At 39.3% G+C, this 23376-nt stretch overlaps 1 protein-coding gene across 1 annotated transcript; it reads left to right on the top strand.

Moving 5' to 3' along the window:
* The first annotated feature begins 198 nt into the window (after nt 1–198).
* Nucleotides 199–16653, top strand: LOC137287064 (centrosomal protein of 85 kDa-like). The gene is made up of 14 exons (XM_067819180.1): nt 199–340; nt 3745–3871; nt 4573–4614; nt 5756–5990; nt 7245–7488; nt 8730–8875; nt 9136–9250; nt 10303–10397; nt 12557–12635; nt 13112–13264; nt 13942–14226; nt 14357–14527; nt 15031–15250; nt 16208–16653. The coding sequence occupies exons 2-14, from the start codon at nt 3817–3819 to the stop codon at nt 16378–16380; spliced, it is 2013 nt and encodes a 670-aa protein (XP_067675281.1). The 5' UTR covers nt 199–340; nt 3745–3816; the 3' UTR covers nt 16381–16653.
* The last annotated feature ends 6723 nt before the right edge of the window (nt 16654–23376 follow it).

Below are 23376 nucleotides of genomic sequence, written 5' to 3'. Positions count from 1 at the left end.
TTCAGATTCAAAGATTATCTATTCATTTTGTAATACTTTATACTTGGATTACAAAAGTAAAATATTTTCAAGTTAACTTTTATATATTTTCAGTTACAATCCGTGAATATCACTATATCAGTGTTAGAGCGAACGCAATTTTCTTTAGCGGTCTGCATAATTGTGCCCGCCGTTAGGTGTCAGCACTTATCGACGCCATTTTTCAAGTTGTTGACATTGACACCGGTTGATAAGCGAAAACCTTCGCGTGTGATCTCCAAGTCGAAAAAGACGGAATTCTATGAATCTGGTATCGATTTTCATCGGAGACAAACCGACGGCCTAGTTTTTCTCTACAATTGTACGTATTTGAAACTATCTTCAGTCAGTACGTCTTTGGCTTGTGACCGTTTCACTGTTTCAGAAGATGAGTAAACTGCAAACAGATTTTCATTGACGTTGCGGTTGCAGGGTAGGGCTTCGACGGTTCACAAAGCCACAGTAACATACAGCAAGATATACGCCAATGATATTTAGAGTCTATCTTGGGAAATAATGTATTTTATTAACAAATGGCGCGTTTTCCTTTGGAACTAGACATTAAGGCCGAATTTCCTTTCATTCCAAATAATCTATAGTGCATTTGAAATTGAATGTTTTGTGATGAATGTGTTATTGTATTGATGAACCTCCTTATACCTGAATGTGGTGTAATGTAGATATTAAATTATTCTTTGCTGATGCCTTCCTCATATAAATTCTATTTATTATCGGGAGACAAATGTCATTTTTAGGATAACAAATACGTGAGGATATAACTTTATGAGAGATATATAGAAAATAATAGATGTTTTAAATGGACATTGTTTTTGTATCCCACAAGAACTCCCTGAAGGAGTTGTAGTGGGGATGGAAGAGTGTTTTATCAGCATATGTTTGAAAAAAGGTATTATTTAGGTATTTATATCAACACCAAGTGACTGTTTGGGTGGTTTTGTAATGAGTGGTATTCAAGGTTTTGTTCATCAAAGTTTTTTAGTGTGGTTGGTAGTGATTTGGTAGACAAGGCTTCTCTGCATGGTTTGAAGCCAAAATTTGACTACAGATTTTATGTTTTACTTTATATAACGACCATAGTTTAATATGCTATAGATGAGTTTATGGCAAACAAATCCTTTCACAAAAGTGCTGGTAGACACTATCCATAAACATGATGAAAATTCATTATCTTTTATCCGCTACCATGTATTCAATTTCACACTTTGAAATAAAAATATAAGTTTATAAAATCAAGTTTAGCACTTCATCAATAAGAAATGCAATCTCTGTCACGAAACTGTGGAGGATAATTTGCTTTGGTTAAATTCCTAAAAATTATGTTCATACAGTGTTTGTCATTTTTTTCAACAGACTACAATCACAACCTTGTTATTATTCAGAAGGTTATGACGATACAGAAAATTCATGATATACCTATCATGATATCTTGGAACGATACAAGTCGATTCAATACATATCACAACATGCTATCTTTAGTTATTTTCTTTAAAAACCTTTATTTTGATATCAGTCACCAGAGTAAATTTTGACATAACTGTCAATTTCAAGTGAAAATTAACAATTTTAAGGTCAGCAATGCATCCCACGATACGAAACAATGTATTGATGTATTTATTGTATCTTGATTATTGATACTACGTGTATCATCACAGCTGTAGTTCATATATTATTGTATGTAGGACTAGGAGCACATAAATTGTTCAATACCAATAATTCAAATTTATTATACTTTGTGCATCAGTTTTAATCAGCCTCTTTCACAAAACTGTTTTCTTGACATGATACCTCGAGATAATGTTCATTGTTGGCAACGTGACCCATTTGTTTACATTGTGCATAAAAAAGACCTGTATGAAACACCCACATGGAGACACTGATGTTTACACATGTATGCTCGATATACCAGAAACTAGGAACTGTTTCTGAAAAATGTTATTGTGAGTGTTAAACCTTTATGAAATACTTCATTAATCATATAGCTAATTCTTTTATAAACTCTTAAACACTAATCAGCTGTAACAGTATACTTCAGGATGAACTGTTTATCACAAGACCCATATCGAATTGGCTTCAGCTTGCTTGCAGCTATAGTTCCATGTTGACGTCTGACATTAATTACTTGTGTCAGCGCAACAAAGCAAGGCTTGTGATTGCTGAGCTGGTGTTAATTACAGAGTTGTAATAGTATCTAACTATGGCAGGGTTGAGCTGGGGATTGCTGTTTTGCCCTTACTTCTTACCACTTCTCCATCAGGTGGTCAGGTATTGGGATAGAGAACTTTGACAGTCAGCCATTTTCAGGATTGTTAACCATTTTCAGAATTTGAAATGGGCCACTGCCATTGTATTAATGGTAAACTTCAAAATTTTAATGGTGCATTTTTGTATTCTAAGGTGCCAAATGGCCCATGGCTCCTGCCTTTTCCAATCCCTGGGTGGTTATTGTGGACACTTTCAACTTCAAAAGTTGCAAAGTGTTTGCTGTAAATGCTAATCAGTTAGCTTTGGCTGAGCAAAATATAAATGCATATTACTTAAAACTAAATTTTTTAGGCCACTGATATTTATATTATGTTGTTTGGGTTGGTGGCTTTATTGGTTGATGTTGTCATTCTGCGACTTAAACCCTGTTCCAAATCCCAAGTTCAGTAACATGTTCATACCATGAATCTTGACTAATAAGAGACTACACAATAACCCAGAATTTCACTAAAAATGCTGAAGTGGGACTGTGGTGTAGGCAGGATTATACTGTTTAAAAGTTTGGGTGGTAAAACTTCTTTACCACCTGAACACAAGTTTTCCCACTGGATATTATCACATATTTGTGAAAGATGATGAATGATGATCTACAACTACAGTAGCAGTACATAGTAATCCAAACTATTTATATACAGAGAATTTACCTTTGTATGTTGAAGATTACAACTACACCCCAAAAAGCTACTGTTGTGATGTTTTACATGCAGGATAGTTTTCATAGAAATTGATGAGCATGGACAACATAATTGCAACTTCAGTCTGTGATGAAAAGTTATAAATAGATCCATAGTGGTTTGATATACTTGGAGAAAAGAAGGTTGCTTTTTTGATCCTTGGCCATGTCATACCAAAGTATGTTAACATGCGGTACTTGTTGGTCCCTGCCTGGTGCTTGGCATTAATTTGTACAAGGATTGGTTGGCTCGGAGTCGGTATAATGTGTGTAAATAGGGTATTCATGCTAAACTGTGACATATTATCTAAGAGAGCTGGTACTATAAAACCAGCTTAATATGGGCAAGTACAAGCAACCACACATACGCACACATGGACGTTTTCATATGAGTGAAATGTTCCAAATACAATATTGATAAACCCCATTTCACCTACCCTTGAAAAAAACAGGAATGGTGGATGACTCAAACTAATTTTCTTTGATAGTGATCAGACTGAGGTACAAATTTGCAATCACAGCCTTTATAACTTCAGGAGCTTAGCAGCACTTCGAACTGTGAGATCCTACCCATGTGTTCTTATACAATGTATTGTGTTGAAATCTGATGAGGGCCCTGATGAAACCTGTTACCCTAGATTAAATCAACACAAATCTGGATTAGGGAGTCACAGCTGTGTGCAGTGGAGTGTGAACCTTGTAATTAACATGGTGATCAGCACTTGATCCTATTTGCTGTAACAACTATCAGCCGGACATGCTTGTTGCAGACCATGGGGGTGAAACTCAATGAGGCGTGGTGATTGTGGGACAGGCGCTACCCAGGCAGGTGTCTACAAGCCATGTCATGGCAGGGGGACATGGGTCTCCCCCCTTCTCACTCAACAAATGTGCCAGGTTTGTCTGCTTTCATTTGTTTGGAAAATTGTTTTGAAAAATGTTAAGTTGTGTGTTGTGTAGCCAAATCACTGGTTGAAGTCAAGACCATTCATTGTCTTGGTACTGCTCACAAATCTCTAAGGGTTAATGATGGTTACAACTCTCAAACTTTAACGTTTGATACAGACATACAGTTCTATGTATTCATGGCCCTTGCTTCTTCATAACAACTTCTTTACTTTTTGCAAAAAAAATTCAGATTTACCCTTTGCTTTTCATCACATTGTTACCAAGAAACAGTAGTGCGTTATTTACATGTACATATAATATGTTTACATGTGTGGAAGTAAAGTTCATTGAAACATTCTGAATGGGTTGTTACCCCAGAAAAAGATTTTGGCAGTATGTCTCAAAATATGTAAGATTTACCGACATTGTTGTGTTTGATTATCACATGCCCAGAATAACTGAATCTGATTTTTGCAGCCATGTTTCCAAATTTAGCAAACATTTGAATGTGTTAATATGATGTTTGAAATTCTAGACCTTAAATGCCTATTAACGACTTTACATTTGTAGTGCTTTTCACTTTAGGTCAGTCTTTTTAGATATGTGTTTTGAGTTTTGTTGATGTTTTATGATGGAATGATGGAATCTTTGTGAGCACCTAGTGTGACCCTTGAAATATAACTGCTATCCCTGTTATTTATGTGTTCCAGATTATCAGAAGATGTTGCAGGTTCCTCAGTATTCTAATGCAGGTAAATGATTGTCTCAGATTGGTGTAGAATGTTTATATCAGGTGATGGACGTAGTCTGTTCATGTTGAAAACCTACACCCTCAGTGTTGAAGTGGACAGTGTATCTGCCAATGGGGCAGATGGATGATTTTATTTTCTCAGAAGCATCTTATCAAATTACATTAAAGCAGTTGCTTGTTAACCCTTCCTGACGCTATCCCTTAAGGGGATAATACAGACGTTTAGTTGGCTCTGTGTCAGTTGCTGAGGCATGAATATTAAACTGTGATGTGAAATATTCATGGATGTGAGCTGTAAAACTGACATTGGTCCAGATTCTACAAGAATCTTATGCATACACAATACAAGAGCGAATCTTGGACTGATTCTGATTTTCTGAAGACATTAAAACAAGGTACTTGTTACTCCCTTGTCTGGCAGACCTGTGATGTTGCAGGGTAGAATAGGTCTTCATCTACCCATCCTTGCCATAAAAGGTGACTATGCTTGTCATAAGAGGCGACTAACAGGATCTGATGAAGAACAGGTCTTCATCTACCCATCCTTGCCATAAAAGGTGACTATGCTTGTCATAAGAGGCGACTAACAGGATCTGATGAAGAACAGGTCTTCATCTACCCATCCTTGCCATAAAAGGTGACTATACTTGTCATAAGAGGCAACTAACAGGATCTGGTGGTCAGACTCATAGACTTGGTTCCCAGCTGCGCAGATCGATGCTCATGCCTGGTCCAGACTCATTTACAAACTGCCATCATATGGCTGAGACATTGCTGAATGTGGCGTAAAACTAAACTCACTCTTTATCTGGCGATCAGCATTGAGGGAAGGAAAGAGGGGCTGGTCGATGTACATCGTACCTTGTGCCTGTCAGTTTCTATGTCTTGTTAATCTTGGTTTCTCAGCTGACAAGCCCTCTAAAACTTCCATTTGCTCGAGCTGGTACAGGAAGCCTGACACACATTATTGTATAAATGCAATAATCTTGACCATGATATTGAACCCCTTTTCACCTGACTACAGGTATGTGATCACCTTTTGTTAAACTGTGGTGGGCATATACATACTGTGCTGTGCTGTTTTAACAAATTAGACATGATGATGGAAAATTGGTAACATTATGTCTGTTATCTGCATGAAGGATGGAGGGAAGCACCTCATTTGGGAGATGCACGGACATTAGTGCCGTCCCCTGTAGTGCGGCACCAAGTCGGCTCGCCACAGAAGCTAGGGGGACAGCCTCTGGGGTACCACCCATCCAAGTACGGACTGGTTGCAGGGTCAACTCACTACCCAGAGTCCCAGTTTAATGATGACATCCGTCCCAGTGAACGTGCTGTGCAGTACTCCAACAGGGAGGGAGAGACCATATACAGGTCAGTCCAGATGAAATATTTCTGTTTTTTTTATTTTTGGTTGACATTTGTTGTGTTCCTTACTTGTGAAAAATCTTTGAGTTATTGTTGTGTTCATGAGAGAGTTGTGCTTATCACACTTTGACTGGTATTAGGGTGGTATCTTTGTATGTCTGCTTGTTCATGTGATGATGTCAGTTTAGTTGTGCACGACAAAGATGGAGATATTTGTCACTGATGGATCCATACCAGTTATGTTTAAACAAAAGATGTTAGTTGCCAAGTAACGTATCTATCTTCATTGACTGACCAGGAAAAACTGGTTGTTTAAGGTCACTATGTTGTGAGATATTCTTCAACAAGAAAATATTCACTACTCTTGTGTAATTTCATGTCTTTCTGATCATTGAAGCCAACTGAAGTGTTTGTTTAATATTTGTTGTTTAATGCGACTCTCACCAATTTGACAGCTATACTGGGCAAAATAAATAGGGGATATTTAGGTATTTTTATGATTGATATTTCATCAGTGTGTCAATGAATAAATAGATCATTATTTGTAAGCTCAAAATTTACGTATATCCCTGACTGTTTTTGTCCAGCATATAATGCTAACTGTCTGTAAATAATTGAACGTGGACCAGACAGTTCAGTGACTGACATGGCCATCATCAATGCATTTAGAATATGACATGCATTAACCAGGTCACTGAGTCTGACCGTCCAATCCTGTTTGTCACCTCTTGTAAACAACAAACATGGTTTGGTGAAGACTAATTCTTACACAGACCACCATGGGTCAGCTGAAAGCAGATCAGTCTTGAAGTGTTATATCTTTTAAGTATAATAATGTTACTGAACTTACTGAAATAGCTTTTTGGACGTTTTTGAAGAAAGTACAGTATTCACCTAATGCCTGAAGAACTGTTCTACTTGATGTTGGCTGTACATGTAAAGTGAGTGAGTTTAGTTATACACCGCACTCAGCAGTATTCCAGCTATGTGGTGGCAGTCTGTAAATAATCTAGTCTGGACCAGACAATCCAGTGATCAACAGCATGAACATCGATCTGCACTATTGGGAACCGATGACGTGTGAACCAAGTCAGCAAGCATGTCCACCCGATCCTGCTAGTCACCTCTTATGACAAGCATAGTCGCCTTTTGTGGCAAGCATGGGTTGCTGAAAGCCTATTCTACCCCAAACCTTCACAGGTCCTGAACATGTAAAGAGTGAACACTGTGATATGGTGAATGTGGTATGTGTTCATACAGAATCCAGGAGGCCTACATGCCAGACCAGCACCCTGTAGAAGACAAACTGCAGTATGATGAGGACTACATGGAAATGAAGACCCCGCCAAGTCGAAGTGGACATGATCTACAGAGTGGCTATAAGACTCCACCCAGCAAGACGTCAACACTGTCAGAGTTCCATCAACTGCCTAAAAGTGGATTCAGCAGCAAAGGAGATATGAGGCAGTGGCAGACTCAGCAACAGCAGTTTTATGATCAGCAGGTAGGGAAATAGTATTTTGATCATCATCCAGAGAAATGTTGGGGTGAGCAGCCAGGTAAACAGCGTCAATGATAGAGTTATGATCTGCAGGCAGGAAATGGTGTTTAAATCAGAAAGTGCAATGTAATCAGCAGGTAGGGAAACAGTATATGGGATGAACTGCAGTATTATGGTCAACATGCAGGGATGTACAGTATAAAGTTTCAGCAGGAGTATAATGATCAGTTGGGAGGAAAATAGTGGGGGTTCAACAACACTATAATTATCAGTAGGTTAGACATATATTTTGCACTCTGATGCAGTATTTTGATAAGCAGATAGGGAAACAGTGTTGGGTTCAATAGAGTATTGTGATTGTGTCAGAAAGTAGTGTTTGGGTTCAAGAGAAGTATTTTGATCAGCAGGTAGGAAAATAGTGTTGGTGTTCAACAGAAGGGATGTCTGTGAAGGATGAAGATGAGGTTTGTGCTGCATGTTTCAGAGTGGGTACAAGGGTGTTCGGCAGACAGGGATTGAGGGAGTGTTCCAGCAGCTGTCAGTGAAGGACGAGGATAATGTTTGTACTGCATGTTTCAGAGTGGGTACAAGGGTGTTCGGCAGACAGGGATTGAGGGAGTGTTCCAGCAGATGTCAGTGAAGGATGAGGATAATGTTTGTACTGCATGTTTCAGAGTGGGTACAAGGGTGTTCGGCAGACAGGGATTGAGGGAGTGTTCCAGCAGATGTCAGTGAAGGATGAGGATAATGTTTGTACTGCATGTTTCAGAGTGGGTACAAGGGTGTTCGGCAGACAGGGATTGAGGGAGTGTTCCAGCAGATGTCAGTGAAGGATGAGGATAATGTTTGTACTGCATGTTTCAGAGTGGGTACAAGGGTGTTCGGCAGACAGGGATTGAAGGAGTGTTCCAGCAGATGTCAATGAAGGATGAGGATAATGTTTGTACTGCATGTTTCAGAGTTGGTACATGGGTGTTCGGCAGACAGGGATTGAGGGAGTGTTCCAGCAGATGTCAGTGAAGGATGAGGATAATGTTTGTACTGCATGTTTCAGAGTGGGTACAAGGGTGTTCGGCAGACAGGGATTGAGGGAGTGTTCCAGCAGATGTCAGTGAAGGATGAGGATAATGTTTGTACTGCATGTTTCAGAGTGGGTACAAGGGTGTTCGGCAGACAGGGATTGAGGGAGTGTTCCAGCAGATGTCAGTGAAGGATGAGGATAATGTTTGTACTGCATGTTTCAGAGTGGGTACAAGGGTGTTCGGCAGACAGGGATTGAAGGAGTGTTCCAGCAGCTGTCAGTGAAGGATGAAGATGATGAGACCCAGTGGGACCCAGTCAGGAGAGCAGCAGACAGCATCATCAAGGAGAAGAATATGATTATACACAAGTGGGTAGCTTGTATTTGGTCCTCAGCCCAGAAACAAAGAAATGAGCACTATCTCTCCTGTTGAATATGTACCTATCACTTACGTTATATATTATATCTGGAATATTGCTAGAAGTAATGTAGAACCATATTCACCACAGGCGGATCCAGAGGAATGGTGCGCACACACACCCCACCACCTCTGTAAGGAAAGGTCCATATGGAGGAGACATTGCTATCTCCATTTGGATGTGTGGGATGTTTGTTTTTTCTTTCTCCAGGTTGAAGAGCAAGATCTCTATGATGGAGGAAGACTTGAGTGTATGTGAGAACAAGCTCCGCAGCGCCATTATCAGCAAGGAAGATAGAGATGACGTTCTGCATCTCAAAATACAGGTAGAGAAGTTTCCATATTAAACCCCTGCTCAATATCGCCAGGGTATACATTCTGATAAGCCTCCACTACACCCTGGATGCTTCTGCGACTCAGCCTGATGAATTTATTACCTCTGTTGACTGTCTTGAAGGATGTCTGCGCTTGGAAGTTGGGTGTACCAATCACAACTCACTTTCACATTTTAAATTAATTTGACCAATTGAACTTGGCAACACAAACCATGCACAGGTTCTCTGAATGAGGTAGAAAGAGTTCTTGCACATATATTTTTTTTTAAGTTTCGGACTTGCCATTTTGTATGATTTCCCCTAAATCTGAGTCACACGGCGAACAAACCTTCGCAGCTGTGGCTGCTATCTTTCTTGACACTGGCAAGCTTGTTCGTAATGGCAGCTTATGTGATGCGCTACTGTGAGAATGAGGAGCTAGCAAAGGGAGGTAATAAAATTATCAGGCCAGGCTGTAGATGCACCAAGGTTAGAGTGGAGACTCATCGGAACGTATACCCTGGAGATAGCTAGGATGCACTAAACCATCGCAAGAGTTGTCTTTCAACTCTAAAAAACAGCTTTTGGTTTATGTATCCAGTAGCCAAAACACACGAATGTGGAACAAATGTGCATTAAAATTTAAGACAATTAGAAGTTTTCATTCAAGTCAGCATTGATATTACCCATCTCATGTTGATTCTGTTTACTGGGGAAAGACTTGCTTAGAGGTTGCCACTGTGCCTAATTATAGTGAAACAGCAATTTTGAAACCAGCGATACTGATCCTACTGCAGGGATGGCAATTTTCAGCGAATCTGCAGAAATCCACGGACTTAAATGCAAATCAATTGATCCTGGACTCAATTGGGGGCCTGTGGCTCCAGATCCCCAGCTGATTTTCGGCTGAAATGACTTTCTCCTGTTGCCATCTCTGATACTGAAGCATCTGTACATTCAGGACATGAGAGTCAGTTCATTTAGAGTCAGTAAGAATGATTAGTATCACTGAGTTATTGTGCCATTGTTTGTGTGATGTAAATGCTATTCCTTGATGGTCATAGGAACTACAACACAAGAACAATGCCATGAGGACAGATATCATCGACAGCAAATCCAAGAAGAATGCTGAGCTTGATGAGATGGAGATCAAGTTAGGGTAGGTTGCTCAGGAGATAACACTGAGTTTTCAGATTTGTGGATGTTCTGTGCATTTTGTTTTGATTTGGAATATTTGCCAAGTAGGCGCTGGTGAATTTAACAACTTATACATGACCTAAAACAACCAGGGTTGGCAGTAAGGCAATCTCTGCAATTGTTTTGTTTAGAAAGCAAAATGTTGATAGTTTCATGTCAGATCACACACTTCCATGCATACACATACTCATGCAAACCATCTGCACATTTATTACCTACAAGGACAAACATATCTTTGTTCATATTTTTCATACAATGCCCAAGTGCAAAAATATTGCTTTGTCATGGTACCGTGACGTCATAAACAATGCCATGACATCACAGTTCTTCTGTGTCATTGCATCCTACATGCTGTGATGACAGGTAGCCAGTCCATTTATGAAAGTAGAGGGTTTGGGGTTTATTTCCTCAATTTAATGACTTTGGTAATAAACAGAATATTATATTCGTGCTCATAGGCACAGTATGACATGGGCAATCATATTATATCCTCTATATGCAAGACTGCCTTCTGCTGGTTTGTACAATTATCTTGAACCTAGTATTCACCATTCCACCTCACCTACAGGTGCCGATTTTGACCCTCAACTAAATGATCTTCACCCAAATAGTGGACAATAGCAAGTGTCGACCTATGCCCCTTTTATGTGGCCTTATCGTCCTTGCTATCGTTGGCTATTTGTGACAAGATCGTTTAGTTGAGGGTCATAATTGGCTTTCAAATTCAATTGACTTGTACAGATAACAATAAAGAACTGGTATGTGTTATGATTGATCGATTGGCAAGTCACCCATGATTATGTTTAGATAACAATTGAATCGATTGCATGTGATCGGTGGGGTACACCAATGTGTCCAGCCTTGTCTAGATATATTGTACTGTGAAGCGTTTCAAGTCGGGGGTTATCTGAACATTTTTTAAAAAACATCTTTAATCCTCGCAATGACACGAGGGCCTATGGTGATGACTTGTACATGATGTAACTTGAGAATGACAGATGGGGTCATGTCACATGCTTCAGTGACAGTGTAACTAGCCTAATGTAGTAAAAATATAAACATCTTCAGTCAGTTGTTTTGCAGTAGATACTAATGGACTACAAAATAAAGGTTTGTATGAGGTTAATGATATGTGACATACTACAACTATGGCTGTAAAAAATACAATGGAGCAGTAACCATGCCTTTAGGTACAGTAAGAAATACTGAACAGAGAAAGAAACACAATTCTGATTTTTTTGTCAAGGTTTGAACTAGAAGACATAAACATGAACCAGGGATTGGGAAAGAGAACTCTGACAAAGGCCATTTTCAGGATTATTAGCCATTTTCGGAATTTGGAATGGACCACTGCCCTTGTATCAATAGTAAACTTTAAAATTTAATGTGCAGAATGGCGCTTTAGCCCCTGCTTTTCCCAATCTCTGATGAACGCTTACTTTAATGAGAGTTCATTTTTTTGAAAAATCTTGTGTTTCTTTGGACGTTCAGTATACATTAATAACGAACATGGTTTCATTGAACTGACAGATATGACGAACAAGACTTTTCTGTTCCAGCTGCTTGTTCCATATTTACATAGGCTACAATTATAACAGACTATGACTTGGTTCAAATCTATCTTTTGCAAGTTTTCTTGGCCGGAGATTGATTATTTACAAGATGTTTCAGTGAAGGATCACTCATTTATTTCATCAGTGTGACAATTCCCAGTACGATGAGTTAAAATCGAATGTGTATCGTTGATTCATATCAGTTTGGTTGTATGAACCTGTACCTGTACTATCCTGCTTTGTTCAAGTTCATTTTCAGCAAAGGGGCAGTGTGGTAGCCTAGTGGTTAAAGCATCTGCTCGTCACTCTGAAGACCTACGTTCAATTCCCCACATGCTGTTATGTGTAAAGCCCATTTCTGGTGTCCCCCCCAGTGATATTGCTGGAATATTGCTATGAGCAGGTTAAAACTAAACTCACTGATTCAGTTTAAAAGATCAAGCAATATTATTTACTGCTGCCTGATTCTAGAACTGTGATTGCCATGTCACCCTAACTCAACATAAATTTGCAATAGTACTTTGACAATAACTAGATTGTAAATACTGATATGAGTGTGGCTTTCCAGGGCTGCAGAGCATGAGGTGATGCAGCTTAAGTCTGTGCTGAGGAACAAAGAGGTTCAGATCAGGGAGGCTCAGACTAAGGTGAGTTGAGGCTGAAGCCAAGATGTGTTGATGCTTGGACCATAGTCAGTTATGCCCCAGACCAATGACAGTTAAGGCTGAAACCATGGTTGGCTGATGTTCAGTCCATTTGACCAATGCTAAGACCAGTGAAAGTAAGGCTCAGACCAAGGTCAGTTATGACTCAGGCCAAGGTCACTTTTATTTTGGCTTAGGTCAAGGTCATGTTTTGATTTCTTCTCTCTCTTTTTTAAAATGTTCTGGTAGACAGAATTAAATAACTTCAACTTCATCAAATGAGAACTTGTATTTGATATAATTATAAAATCATTTTGTTGTTTACATTTTGATGCTGTCAACATTAATTACGTATTTGATGACAAGTTTTCTCTTGTCATCAGTATTAGTTAAGATTTATTCTGTAACGTTAAACGATGCTTCCATGTTGTGTCTTCATGGTTATGGTCAACTGATAGTTGTGATGTTTTGCCTTTAAGCTGGTTGATGCTGAACGTGAGGTAGAAGAGTGGAGGTCCAAGTTTCAGGATATGAAATCCAACCACCAAAGCATGAAGGCCAACTTAGACAGCCTAGAACGCTACCTGGCAGACCTGCCAACAGTGGAGGAGAAAGCTCAAATGGCCAAAGAAATATCCTTTCTTAATGATTTAAACAAAATTTGTGTGTATCTTAAGTGTTTAGATCCAGTGAAGTTATAATCACTGAATTCAGGCATGGCTGGACAAAGCCTGTGGTACCTGGCGCTGTGTGTATTTTTAAGGTGGCGAGGATCACGTTTGACATTAGCATCACATAAAGTTGACAGTTGACCTGTTACATAATTAAAATAATGTTGAAAAGCAGTGAAAAATGCCTCCAAGTCAATCAATCCGTCCATCCACTCCGTATACATATCCATTTGTTGAAGACTAATATTGACGAGCTGTCCTTCACCAACAGTCTAGATGAACATACTCGTGATCAGAGAAACATTTCCCTTTCTGTGCCTTTCTGTAGTAACTTATATAAATGTTAAATTCTGTGTTAAGCTGCAATCAGCAACCCATGATTGTAGTAAGAGATTACAGAATGCATCACTTAGTTGCAGGGTCGTTTGGTTATCTGTCAATGACTATATTGTTTATGTTCCACTGTCATGTTTCTAGTTTAAACAAACACATGCACAAGAATTCTAAAAGTTTAGAGACACAGGTATTAAGAAAAGATCTGATAGCCTAATAATGTACGAGGTGACGGGATAGACACAGTTTCTGCAGCCATAAGCCCATTTGTGCATGACACACTGTTATGTTGCTTGACTTGTCACCTAGTTGCACTGCGAGAGGAGCGAGCTATTAGCCAGGCCACACAAGAGGATCTGGAGAAGAAGCTGATCCTGACCAAGCAGACGTTGTCGTCCCGTGAAATGGACCTGAGGGAAATGAGCGAGAGAGAGCGCCAAATGCTAGAGCGCTTGAATGCAGCCACAGATGATGTGGAGAAGCTGCGATCAGAGGGTTCAGGTGCTGCCCTCTACAAGGCAGAAGTGGAAGCACAAGAGTTGAGAGAAGAGAAAGAAAGATTGGCAATAGACTTGGAAAAAGCGAAAAAGGTATGTTTTTTGTGTCAAATTCAAATGAAAATCCATAATATTTTCTGGTTGTCTCCAGGTCATTTCGTTCACAAAAAATACTGTCAGTGCTGAGTTTTTGATGAATAAAGTTATCTGTGACTTGTTGCAGCTGCTTGAGACGACAGTACGACGTTTACGTCACTTGGAGGCCAAGCACCAGAGTGAGTCTCGCCAGATGAGTGAGAGAGTGAGCCAGGAGGAGGAGATGGTGGTTGCACTTCGAGGAGAGGTGGCCACAAAAGATTCCCAAGTTGAAGACCTGAGGAAGGCTATGAAAGAGGTAGGGTTAACAAACTTAATGATCTGACCCTCACGAAAAATATGATACAAATAGCTCCCTACATGCCCAAAACTTTATGGGTCCTTACCTTCATTTGTTACAGGCCAGTGTCAGTCCAGTGTGCTGAAGGTTAAAAGAAGTAAAACCTTTTCACTATGTTTGTTGTTTCTGTCCCAGTCCAATATTAACAAAGTCTTGACCAAAATGCAAGGACACCTTTTCACATTTGTAAGCCAGTAAGAAAATTCAGTAGTCATCAAAATGGACTCTATGCAGTAATAGGTCATTTACTGTGTCTGTGTCAGGCTTTTGGAACACATATGGGCAATTCCATTCCTAGAGTAGGGGTGATGTTATTTAGTATTATCATACTATTATATATATTGTAGACAAAATGAGGTGTAGGTAATGAATTGTAAGCGAAACAAGGATACGCCATCTCCTGTAAGTGCTGCTCACCATTCCTGATGTTTATTTAATGATGCTCTAACGTTGTCACACAGCTCGGCTCCACCAACCAGGACCTGATGGAGCACAACCTCATCATGCAGGAACAGCTGAAGCATCTCGAGCTGCGGTGTACAGACGAGACACTCAAACGTCAGCGCCGCTTGATGCGGGAGCTGGGCTTCTGCTTCTCCGAGCTGCAGTCGCTTGTACAAGTGTGTATGCAGAGAGCACATGGAGAGGATCCCAACATTTCCATGCTGCTGGGCACTAAAGGTGAGACAGATAGGTTACTGAGGAAGTACATTAGAACTACATGTCTGGATTACAGTGTAATGTTAAGAATGTTGCTATGTATAAAAGATTGACCACCACCTTGATGCAATGACCAACACCTGACTGTGCAGTTAAGCCAGTGACAGTGTATTCAGACATTTTGGATGGTCAGTTGATGGAACACTTCAGCATGGCCAACACTCATCTCTTTGTGGTGGATAAAGTCTTGAGAGTTTTTACTAGTGGCTTTACTTCTTGGTCTTTATGTCGTGCTTGAGCTTCAAATGAAAACATAATCATGACTTTGAAGGCTGTGTCCAACTTAACGCAAAGTCCCGTTCAAAATGCATATATACAGGTGGATTGAAGGAGAGGTTGTTTCTATGTTATCACACTCATTCAAAATTACAACATCCATAAGAACGTGTACATCATATTTTCAGACTATTAGGGGTATTTTTATGAACAGACATGACCAATGTTCAAGTGACATTCATGTGACTTTGTGTTCATTAGTCGTCTGTGTCCTCTGACAGTTTAGGTCATTGTCCACAATCCACCATGCTCAGGTCACAGACTGGGTTACAACATCACAGTGGCAACATCTATCACTTAGCTCTTTTCTGTAACAAGTATTGGCAATCATTACATCAGAAGGGCAGTGGGGTAGCCTAGTGGTTCGAGTGTTCTATCTCCACAGCCAAGACCTGGGATCGATTCCCCACATGGGTACAATGTGTGAAGCCCATTTCTGGTGTCCCATGCTGTGATATTGATGGGATATTGCTAACAACCATCACTCACTCACTCACTCACTCACTCACTCACTCACTCACTCACTCACTCACTCACTCACTCACTCACTCACTCACTCACTCACTCACTCACTCACTCACTCACTCACTCACTCACTCACTCACTCACTCACTCACTCACTCACTCTGTTCCTTGTTTCAGGAATGTCAGCTGATTACTCTGATGATGGTCCCACAAACTCAGAGGATGAGACAATCGCGCAGTGGCAGAGCAAAGTGACTGAGCTTCGAAGTGAAGTGGACCAGCTGAGGAGCATCATCTGTAACAAGTATGCAGAGGACCAAGGAGGCAACATGGAGTGCAACCCACAATGAGTAGACCATCTCAGTGCTGGATCAAGTCGTATTATGGCCTTGTCTTGTTGGATTATATTGTCTGAGTCACAAATACGACTGACATGATAAAACTACAATTGAAAAAAAGTGATGACTTTTGACAATGAGGAATCTGTAAGAACAAAAACACTACCACGATGAAATTGATGTTCTTTAAACCTCTTTAGGGTCAGTGCAAAACAAATGATTAACAGTGTGGTTGATGTTGACTTCGCTGTGAATGTTTGTTAGAGGTTATGAAAGATGAAAAAATCAAGTGAAATTAGGGTCAGCCATTGACAGTGAACACCAAATATTGTACCACTCTTTTCAAACTACCTACATAAATTGTAGGCAAATATTTTGTAGACTAATTGATAGAATTTTCAGGTCTAAGTGAGATGCAGTGAGATGACAAAAACCACATTATTAATCCTTTGTTTATTTATAAAGTTGCTCGTGTATGCTGGTGTTCACAAATGGTATTTCAAAATAACAGGACATTTGGTCCAGTAAGTTTCAGATGTCTGTCAGAACCACTGAAAATTCAGGCAGCAGGTTGCTTACTTCCATCAGACTGTTGGGAAATCTGCCAGATTTGTCCGAGGGTTCATGAACACTGGTAAACTGTCTGTCATGAATGTTGTATGTATGTTTGATTTCAAAACCAATCTAATGTGATTCAGAACAGAGAGTCAGATGCAAACCTGACTTGAATGGAATACACGCTTTTGACAGGCTGACTCTTTGTTACTGTTCTATACAGTTGGACATAATCATGGGATCAGCTGTAGTACATTGTACATCCAACCCACTGCTGGTCAGTGGTAGGTATTCCTTCAATATGATTAAGCTCTTCCTCAAAACACAATCCCAGAATGTTTTAGACTGCCAACTGTGTCAATCTAGGTTTAGAGGGAGAGGGAGACCACAACAATTATATGTTTCTATCTTCAGATCCAGCATTGGCTCCAGTCCACATTGACTCTCCACACTATTTGGTGTGATTTGTTTTGACTTGATAAGCAGTACATTTGTGTTCTAAATGACCAAGAATCTCATGTATAATTGTAATGGCCCTGTTGATTTTGAATATTAAAGACAAGCTTCATATCTTGCCAGGGAGAATCACATTCTTGTCTTCTCAAGTTGAGTGTTCATTTGCAGTATGAATAACTGAAAAAGTCAGGTTCAAGTATCCTAATCGGTTATGTTCATTATTCATGAGTGTTTTTTCATGAATAGAACTTACAGGCGCTGAAAATAAGTCAAAAACAGTACAAGACAATGTAATCAAATCTGTCAGTTTTCTTGTAGAACATTTTTCATTTAAACATCTCTCTGTGTGCCTCCATGGCTTTATACACAGGTGAGAGCAATGATACAAGCTATTATAGACTCAGGTCATCTGTCTGAATTCATGGGTGGTCTCTAATTCTGACGTGCAGAGATTTTTTTCATACGCTGCCTGTTATTAGCACGGAGCAGTGGGGTAGCCTAATGGTTAAAGCGTTTGCTCGTCTGTGTCCTCTGACCCCTATGTAGGGGTTCAATTCCCCACATGGATACAATGTGTGAAGCCCATTTTCTGGTGTCCCCTGCCGTGATATTGCTGGAATATTGCTGAAAAGCGGCGTAAAACTAAACTAAACTCACTCACTCACTGTTATTAGCACTGTCCTGCTGAGAACATATCAATACTATTAACTTAACAGTCTGAATATTTTCATTCATAGTTAAATATTGTTCTGTCTCAGTTTGCAATTGTTATTTTTGAGATTGCGTCATTGTGAGATTCTGTATATTAAATGTATGTGAAGATATACCATTATATGAATACTGGAACGTTGAAATATATAATGTTTTTATGGTAACACTCACCATGATGTATTGAGAATTGATTGTGTATATGTGTGAAACAAATCAATTTTGGGAAAAGAGATTGTCAAACATTCCCTCAGTTTGTTGATAGCAGCAAACAGATGGTTCATGTTATTTGTAAGGTGAACCAATGTTCATCTGTGCCATTGTGATACTAGAATACATCTCTGACAGGCTGTCTGGGTTGTATGTTAGTCAGTGAGCTAAGTACGGAGCTGAGAACACAAATTTAATGCATGCAGATCAGTGGGTAACGTGGTAATATAATTCAACGTTTACTTGTGGCATGAAGTCTTTTGCTTTAAGGGGAGTCTGTCATTTTGTGAACATGTAGTGTCAGGGTTTAGTTATCAGATTCGTACTGATGTAAAAATGATATTTTGACAATCTACTCTGTATATATGTTGATGCTTTTGTACATGTGTATCTATTTTCCTAACAACTGATGCATTGCCAACATCACAAGTTACTTTGAATTCCGTAGAAATTGCACTACCCGTTTGATATTCCAAGAGACATAATGAGATGAAAAATTTGCTTGTCATCACTTGGAGTCATTCCACAAGGTGATCTTAGTGCAAGAACTTTGTCCTCTAAATATGTTAATCTGAGAGAATTAAATCACCTTGGTCAGGTTATGGATAGGGGCCCAGTTCATTTGGTTCCCAACGCTTTGCCTAAGAGACATGGCAGTTCATAATTTGTTAGACATCCTTTGAAGAACTGTTGCACAGTCTGGTCAAATTATGCAAGGGCTGGAATTTTTTTTTTAGTTATGTGATCAAAGCGGGTCTGGGTTATGTGACATGTACCCGAGTCCCAACTCATTACCCACCCGTCCAGAGTATCGTGTTACCTGTCCCAGCCCTCAATTGGACCTTATCAAAATACAAGGAAGTTCCGGGACATATAGATCAATCTATTCCTACTTTGCATTTGTAGTTAAGTAATGTATTAAAGTGATTTTCGGGCAATGGTGGTTACATATTATGCCTTGATTCACAGATGTCATTTTGCCTGTTACACTCACCGAGTATCCAGCCTTTGATATTCTATGTCAGACTGAATGTGTTGATATTTATGTTTGTACCATAGAACACTTTCACAGTCTATTCATTTTCTTTTCATTGTTTTACTTTGACTTTAATTCCTCCAAGTGGCCTTCATCTATGTTGTACAGATTGTGTTCCATGATGACTTGTGTCACATCTAGTTAGTGATATATTTGCAAGTATTAGCCAAATTTGATAATACAAGTATGCATTATACATTATATCCGTCCATAATTTTCACAGGTGCTAGTCAGTTTGTCTTCTAATTGAGGCAAACCTATCTTGTCACACGTACTTATTACTGCAGTATTTCAATATTCATGTTTGCAAGTTGCCTTATTTCATACAAGACATACTTACTGGTCTTTTCTCATTCCACATATCAGTGTTTCTGGGTGGATTATGTTTTATGATATTTTGCATGAGATTTCATCCTAATAGTTTGGACATGGGACTTTAAATAGAAAATGGTAGAGAACTTATTAGCCGTCAACATTTTCATCCTTTTATCTGCTATGTTTGGAAAAGAGTTCATCCCCAACAACAAGAAAATAAATTAATCCATCTCTGAATGTTGAAGGTTTTTGTACGGACATTTTTACAGACATGATTTTTGTTTTGCAATCATCCTCTTTTTCAATTAAAATCATATCTTATCCTGTACTTATCAGCTGTCATTTCCATTTCAGAATTAATGATACAGCAGACATTTCTTAAGACAGGAAACAGATTGCTTAACCTTATATATTAGTCAGTAGGCTTCACAGGTTTCCTGAAGCATATATATTACAATGCAGAACTGTGTGAATCATTCATGTCAACCTGACTGTAACTTCAGTCGTATTTCTTGTCTGGAGTTTGTAATGTCGTGAATAATGTACATTCCTAGCTCACACCAGACGTGTAGGATCATTCCTAAACTTGCTGTGATAGATATTAAAAGGTGTTGAAGGGGAGAGAGGACAATTTCACAGTGCCAAATACTGATGCATCTACTAAGTATTGATCTGTTTACATTCTGGTATTAGGAGGGACAGAATTATGTTCTGCTACGAATATTATGAGGCAATGAATAAGGGAACACATGAATGCTACTTGGTTGAGGCATACAAGTGGTTGTGTGGTGATATGTGGTGATGATATTATTCATTTGTTCTGTGACATCTGCATTGAAATGCGGCCCTGTGCTGGTCATGAGTCAGCTTAAGCTAAACCACATTCGTGATGGAAAGTAGGTTGGTGTTGGATGGTTTAGCAGTTTGACAGAGTCTGGTTCATTGTTCCTGCTCTGTGCTGACACATAAGTGTCCTATGCCGTTCACTCAGCAAAGAATGGATTTGATGCTAAGACTGCATCAGTCATATTTTTTTATTTATGGATTTTGTCCTCTTAAAGCTTAAAATGAACAGTCAAAGTTACATTCTTCCTATTTTACTTTTGGTAATTTATGATGTATATATGGGACAAGAAAAAAAACAAACTAAATAAATTTTCTTACAAACGTTAAGATTTTATTTTTTGAGAGGGGTGTATTAATTTGTTTTTTGTTATTCTTGAAAAAATAACACCTTTGGATCTATAAAACAAGAAATAAAATTGGTCCTGCCTAACGTGACTGTGAACTATTTCATCACAGGCAGTTAAACTTGTGTTAAGGAGGAACTGAGAACTAGAAATTAAGGGCACTCAGTTCTATTGACAGTGATAATGTAGCTTCATGAGTGTCCACTTTGTGAGTAGAATTTGTCTATTTGGAATTGAAACGTCTATGTTGAACAAAACAGGGAACTTTATTCAGCACAAATACTGGCTCATGTGTCAACATTAGCATCTATTTGTTCCCCAGTCTGGCGCAGATGGGGTAAGTAAGATGCAATCCCTTACTCTCCTCTCCTTACTCCTTACTACACACAATCTTGTTCATTCAATATTTACTGTGATCAACAGCATTGCTCACTGCCACAGCCGCTGTTTACACTTTTGTACAAAATATGCAAATGTATTTAACAGAAGATAAATTGTTATCCCTAAAACTGCCTTTGTCCTGTTTTGTTGGTATTAAATTCATCTTGATGAAACATCATTGTGTGGAATCTGGCCTCTGAGTCACCTCGGAGACAAATTGACCAATGAAACTGAAACTTACCATACCAGTGCCTCCTTTCACGAAGCACTAAGGTGATTGTAAGTCACTAGTGCAAAGTTAAAGAATGGAAGTGAAGGTTTACCTTGGTAAAGGTTGCTTCATTAGAACGTTGACTTTTGGACTTGTTCACAAAAGACTGGCGCCTGTAACAGCGCATTCGTAAGACATCCTTCACTGATGAGTGAGTGAGTGAGTGAGTTTGGTTTTATGCTGCATGTAGCAATATGGCATCAGTCTGTAAGTAATGAAGTGTGGACCAGACAATCCAATGATCAACAGCATGAGCATCGATCTATGCAATTGGGATATGATGACACGTGTTAACAAGTCAGTGAGCCTGACCACCTGGGCCCCTTCCTGAAAGCGATCCTAGCGCTACGAAATTCGTTGGTCCCATACTTTAAGATAGACCTACGACTGTCAAAGCGCTATGATCGCCTCGAGGAACAGGGCCTTCCCTGATCCTTGTAGTCACCTCGTAAGACAAGCATGGGCTACTGAAGATCGATTCTAACCCAGATCTTCATGGGTTGACCCACTATTGACCCATGTGAAATGCTAAGGGCACCGCCACAGAATGCTGTTTCAGAGGGACCATGAGCATATTTTCACCATGCAACCAAGCTAACATCTCTGGTGGAAACATTACGTTTCTGTTTTCCTACGGATAAAATATCTGAGTTTGACTCACAATTTATCAGTGAAACGGTAGCGTTCGGAATGTTTACTTTAACAGAATGCAGTCGTGGAATATCGATTCACTTGTCAACTACATCTGGATGCAATGATTCAAACTTACGTTGGTAGTAGAAATGCTACGTTCATATTTCCCCACGTGGTTTGCGTTAATCACTGATGCGATTTTAAAATCATTTAGAAAAGATATTTAACCAGAGCGTAAACCATCATCAAATTGTTCATCATTTGTTTTGTTTTTCTGGTAATGTTCGTCTTCACGTAGGGAAACAGACACGTCAATAGAACAACGCGTCAGTTAGCCCTGTGCGAGGATTCTTAATTTAGGTCACCGATACCGTTTGTTTTCTGTCTTAGATTAATCGCAATTATCATTAGAAAGGATTAAATTTGGCATCTTAGAAGAGAAATGAAGTTCGCTCTACCCAAATGTGTTTTGCAATAAAGTATAGTTTTGCCCTGAACTATTATATCATCAAAGCACTCGGACTATCGTCCTGTCGCGTAGTCAGGGCAATACTACATTTTATTATAAAACAGATTGGGGTAGAGCGAACTTTATTTCCTAAACAGAAGTATGGTTTTATGATGACATAACAACTGCATGACGTTATCCCCACTGTTCCCCACTGCCCCCTCGTACAGTAGTCACGTGTGTCCATGGTAACGTTTGATGTTCCGTCCAGCTAGCTGCCGAAAACAATAGATCAGACTATAGATGGTCGCTCAGCCAGGTATGACGACGGACCGTCGACCCGCCTGAAATGCATCTGCTGCCTACTGGCACAAAAGGCCTTTGTAAAGATATTTTTGAATTTTCATGTGTGTTGAATGCGTCTTATGTATTGATTAACAGCTTAAGTGTCTTTCTTTCATAAGGTTTATTTTGAGATGTGTAAAAATGTATGATAGCTGATACCCATAGATTAGCATCCTATTAAATGTCTAAATATGTATAGGTATCATGGCCACCCGAAGATCGACAGGTTTGGATATTATTTGTAAATTGTTATGTCCTACCACAGTTGAATTCTGTAAGGGATTATCATGTATTAGCGGATATCTCTATCTCCGAGTCCGATTCCTACCATCGTCTGCTACTCTCGTCCTGGTTTTGCTTTTTGAGACGACCCCTCCTACTGTTTTTTTCGTTTGTTTGTTTGTTTTTGTTTTTTTTATAACGATAGTGAGACTCCATGGTAGCTATGCATCCTTATTAG

The sequence above is a fragment of the Haliotis asinina genome, chromosome 6, assembly GCF_037392515.1.
Source record: "Haliotis asinina isolate JCU_RB_2024 chromosome 6, JCU_Hal_asi_v2, whole genome shotgun sequence".
Classification (NCBI taxonomy): Eukaryota; Metazoa; Mollusca; class Gastropoda; order Lepetellida; family Haliotidae; genus Haliotis; species Haliotis asinina.
This window is presented reverse-complemented; position numbering and strand designations above follow the sequence as displayed.

Coding starts and splice junctions, on each gene's coding strand:
- LOC137287064 (XM_067819180.1), top strand. CDS start 3,817: ATGTCATGGCAGGGGGACATGGGTCTCCCCCCTTCTCACTCAACAAAT. Junction 10,398..12,556: donor GAGATGGAGATCAAGTTAGG/GTAGGTTGCTCA, acceptor GTGGCTTTCCAG/GGCTGCAGAGCATGAGGTGA. Junction 12,636..13,111: donor TCAGGGAGGCTCAGACTAAG/GTGAGTTGAGGC, acceptor TTTGCCTTTAAG/CTGGTTGATGCTGAACGTGA.